The sequence below is a fragment of the Tupaia chinensis genome, unplaced genomic scaffold (genome assembly GCF_000334495.1).
Source record: "Tupaia chinensis unplaced genomic scaffold, TupChi_1.0 Scaffold000678_1, whole genome shotgun sequence".
Lineage (NCBI taxonomy): Eukaryota > Metazoa > Chordata > Mammalia > Scandentia > Tupaiidae > Tupaia > Tupaia belangeri.
This window is the reverse complement of record NW_006160202.1, coordinates 1,276,075-1,279,943: the sequence shown is the minus strand read 5'-3', so window position 1 is coordinate 1,279,943 and position 3,869 is coordinate 1,276,075. Positions and strand designations below refer to the sequence as shown.

Below are 3,869 nucleotides of genomic sequence, written 5' to 3'. Positions count from 1 at the left end.
GCCTGTCTTCCTCTGCCCCCCGGGCGCAGGCGGGGCGCAGACCCCCAACGCCACCTCGGAAGGTGCACCCTTCTCCGGCGACCTCGGGCCCTCCACCGCACTGCCCCTCTCCCTGCAGCTCGTTTCTGCTCCTCGCTATCCTGTCCTCCTGACATAGCATCCGGGGCTGGAACCCCTTCTCCGCCCGCTCTACTACTCCTGACCTCCTTTCTGTCGCCCACACTTCCGCCCAGCACCCCTGTTCTCTGACCCCGGTTACTACACCACATGGCCTCCCGTGACCCCCAGTTATTTTCTCAGCCCATCCCCCTTTCCAGGCCCCACATTACTACCTCTGCTTCTCCCTTTCCTTGGTCCCACTTTGTTGCCCAGATAGTCTGATAAGACCCCCCTTCTTAATTCAACTCAAATATCCTCATTTGGCCTTTTAGAAGAAACCAAGCTCCATTCACGGATCATACCCTTCACGATTTCTTAATTACTTCTCTCCATTACTCCCAGCCAGCACCCTCCCCTTCCCACGCTGGTCTCCTCATGGGCTTTGATCCTGAGCCATTACTCCCTGTCCTTCAGGGATCCTGTACCTGTCCCCGCCCCCTCCTCTAGGACCACCCCTGTCCCCATCCTGCCTGTGGGCCACGCCCTGAACTCCCAGTCTCCGGCCTGAGTCTGCCTTTTCTTCCCCACCATTTGTGTCCTCCCCCTCACCCCTCAGGTTGCCAGATCATACACCCGCCCTGGGAAGGGGGCATCAGGTACCGGGGCCTGACTCGGGACCAGGTGAAGGCCATCAACTTCCTGCCTGTGGACTATGAGATTGAGTATGTGTGCCGGGGGGAGCGCGAGGTGGTGGGGCCCAAGGTCCGCAAGTGCCTGGCCAACGGCTCCTGGACAGACATGGACACACCCAGCCGCTGTGGTGAGTAGCCTCGGGAAGGCCCTCCCGTCTTCAAGACTATTCTATTTTCTGCCTCCAGCTTAATACTGCTTGCAAGTCAGCACTTTAAATCCAGTGCAAGTAAATTTACAAATACATGTACTGAAGACTACTATGTGAGAGGTTTTCTGAGAGCAGTTGGAGGTAGTAAAGCAGGAAGCCAGCACGGTTCATTTCATCGTCCCTTCATTAGGTCAGTGATCATTGGCTCGAGTAACTGAAATCATCCATCTTGTGAGTTACTCCGTTTGGGAATCATTACTGGCAGATTATTCTAAGAAAATTCTCACGATTTTCATTACACTTTCAGATACCTGTCTCCAGCCCAGATACCTTATGCCCAGGAAACAAAAGCCGGTTTAATATTAATATAAGCCAACTATAAGAAAAGCATATCTGATTGTGTATCTAAAGTTATACCCATTAACACATTTCAAAGGCAGAGAACCGCCCACTGTGTAGTTGACGGTGAAGAGATCCCATTTTGTGTGCTTATAGCTCCATCTTGGGTTCTTACAATGGAAATGCTTTTTCTTTTATTTTTTTTGGTGGGGGTGGGGGAATGTGTGCATGCTTGGTGGGTTAAGAGACTAGAGAAGTGGATCCTTTTTGCACCTGATTTTCTGTAGAGCATGTGGCTTAATGGACCCAAACCCAAACTCTGCTCTCCAAGGGGAAGAAGCCTTTTCCAACTCGCCTCTTGTCTTATTTTCCAATCTCTCTCCACAGTCCGAATCTGCTCCAAGTCTTATTTGACCCTGGAAAATGGGAAGGTTTTCCTGAAGGGTGGGGACCTTCCAGCTCTGGATGGAGCCTGGGTGGATTTCCGGTGTGATCCCGACTTCCATCTGGTCGGCAGCTCCCGGAGCATCTGTAGTCAGGGCCAGTGGAGCACCTCCAAGCCCCACTGCCAGGGTGAGGGGAACAGCTGTCTGCACGCAGCTGATGAGGATGGGAATGGGGAGGGAATGGATGGTGGGAAAGGCTGGGGTGCCATAAAAATGTGGAGGGGGGCCTTGGACAGGTGGAGGTGAAAGCCCAGCTCTTTTCTCTATCCTCCTGTCTTCACACTTGCCCTGCAGTCCCCAGTGTCCATTTACCTACTGTGGGTCTTTCTTACTTCACATTTCTCTTTTTATCTTCTCCCTGGTCCTAATTCTTGGGCCTCACATTTTCTCTTTTTCTTTACAAAGCTTGCTCTTCCTTACCATCTTAAAATTTAAATACCCCAGTTATTTCTAAACTCATTCCATTTCTCGAAACTTTGAATTTTCTCTGCACCACCTTTTTCTAGAATTGATCACCATTCACTACTTAATGAATTATTGTGGCAACTCAGAAATAAATCTTTTTTTATTTAGAAAAATTGATAAGAGGAGATCTGGGAGTGAAATGTATCAGGTTAAAAAGATTTAAAATTGGGGGAACCAGCACTTAGCGTAATGGCTATGTCGCTGGACTCCCACGTAGTTGACCGCGGTTCGCGTCCCGGACCCGGTGGCTTAAAACTCACGCCGGGAGCGTGTGCATGCGTGCCCAAGATCCCGAGAGGAGAATGGAGGAGAAGGGATTGCGGCGTGACCATCCCCCCTGGGGGATGATTTCTCGCTTTCTGTCGCTCTGTCTCTCTCTGTCTGTCTGGTGAGCCCACGCGCCATATAGCGAAAAACCTCTCAAAAAAAAAAAAAGATTTAAAATTGGGAGCAAAATGATTAGTACATGAAGGATAACCCAGGGGCAGGGTGGGAAGAGGACAGCCCTTTTCTCTCCTCACAACTGTCATTCCTTAGGAAACTGGTGGTGTGTCTACGACCTTCCCACTCCCATCTCCGTCTACAACACCCCCTTGTCCCTGGCACCCAAACTCTCCCTGTGCACTTTCTTTCCTGGGGTGCAGGCATCCCGTTCTTATGCTTCATGCTTTTTTACCCTTATGACTTTCCTCTCAAGGTTGGGAGTTCCTTCTGGGGTGGATTTTCTGCGAAGCTAGTGACACTTAAGCTTCAGGGTTCCTCTCATGGCCCTCTTTGTTCTAATAACATAGAAGGCTCTAATTTGTTCACATGGTAATTTTTGTAAAAATTGCAAAAGATGTTTAAACAGCAATTGCTTATAAGCAATTGTGTCAGTCACTTTTTTTCGTTAAAAGAGAGACCTCCAAATTTTATAATATTCTGGCTCCGGAAAAACAAGTCTCTGCCCTGCCTTAGCTGCTGGCACTCCTGTCATAAGTTCTGTTGTCCTACTAAAAGTAAAAAAATAATAATAAAAAAAGGAAACCAACAAGTCCTGACCCCCAGCCCCACCTTGCTCTTATCCCCAGGCACCCTCCCCTCAGAAACGCAGGCTTCTGCCCTCCCGATCTTCGGCTTGGACAGGTGTGGGAGGGGGCTGGGGATCAGGCCGGGGAAGCTGGGCGCCAGTGGTAACTCTTCTCTGATCCCCGTCTTTCCTTCTGCCAGTGAACCGAACGCCACATTCAGGTGAGATCAGAAACCCTCACCCGCGCACTGTAACCCCGGCACCCTCACTCTTCTCCCTCCGCCCCGGGCATTCTGCCCTAGGCTGCGGGAGCGTCCTTCTCCCACCCTCCGCCGCCCACCCTAGATTGCGGCCCACTTCTCCCCCTACCTGTTTCCTGCCTCCGCACCGATTCTCCGGGCCGCGTCCCTCCCATCTCCCGGCTTGGCTGCATCCCCGGCTCCACCTCCTTCGCAGGCTCTCCTCCCCCCTCCCTCCCTCCGCGCGGTTCCTGCCCTCTTCCCAGTGCCTTCTCCATCGTCCTGTCTGCCATCCATCGGCCGCGTGGTCCCTCCCTCTGTCCCCATCTCCCCTAAACTCAGTCCCCGTCTTCGCCCAGCTCTCACCCAAGCTCGTCCCATCCCGTCTCGCCACCTCTAGTCTTTCACCCGGGCCCTTCACGCCCCTTTTC

General features: G+C 51.9%; 1 protein-coding gene across 4 annotated transcripts in view; it reads left to right on the top strand.

The window, feature by feature from the left end:
• Positions 1-6: 6 nt before the first annotated feature.
• GABBR1 (gamma-aminobutyric acid type B receptor subunit 1) overlaps positions 7-3,869 on the top strand; it is a 36,395-nt gene continuing 32,532 nt past the window's right edge. The window contains exons 1-4 of one of the 4 annotated variants that reach the window (XM_027776529.1): positions 7-62; positions 716-919; positions 1,667-1,852; positions 3,400-3,420. In XM_027776529.1, the coding sequence (XP_027632330.1) occupies positions 898-919; positions 1,667-1,852; positions 3,400-3,420 (229 nt within the window). In that variant the 5' untranslated portion in view covers positions 7-62; positions 716-897. Of the gene's footprint in view, positions 63-162; positions 920-977; positions 1,131-1,511; positions 1,853-3,399; positions 3,421-3,869 lie in introns of those variants that run through there. The other 3 variants (XM_027776528.1, XM_027776525.1, XM_006172374.3) reach the window with 3 other exon arrangements.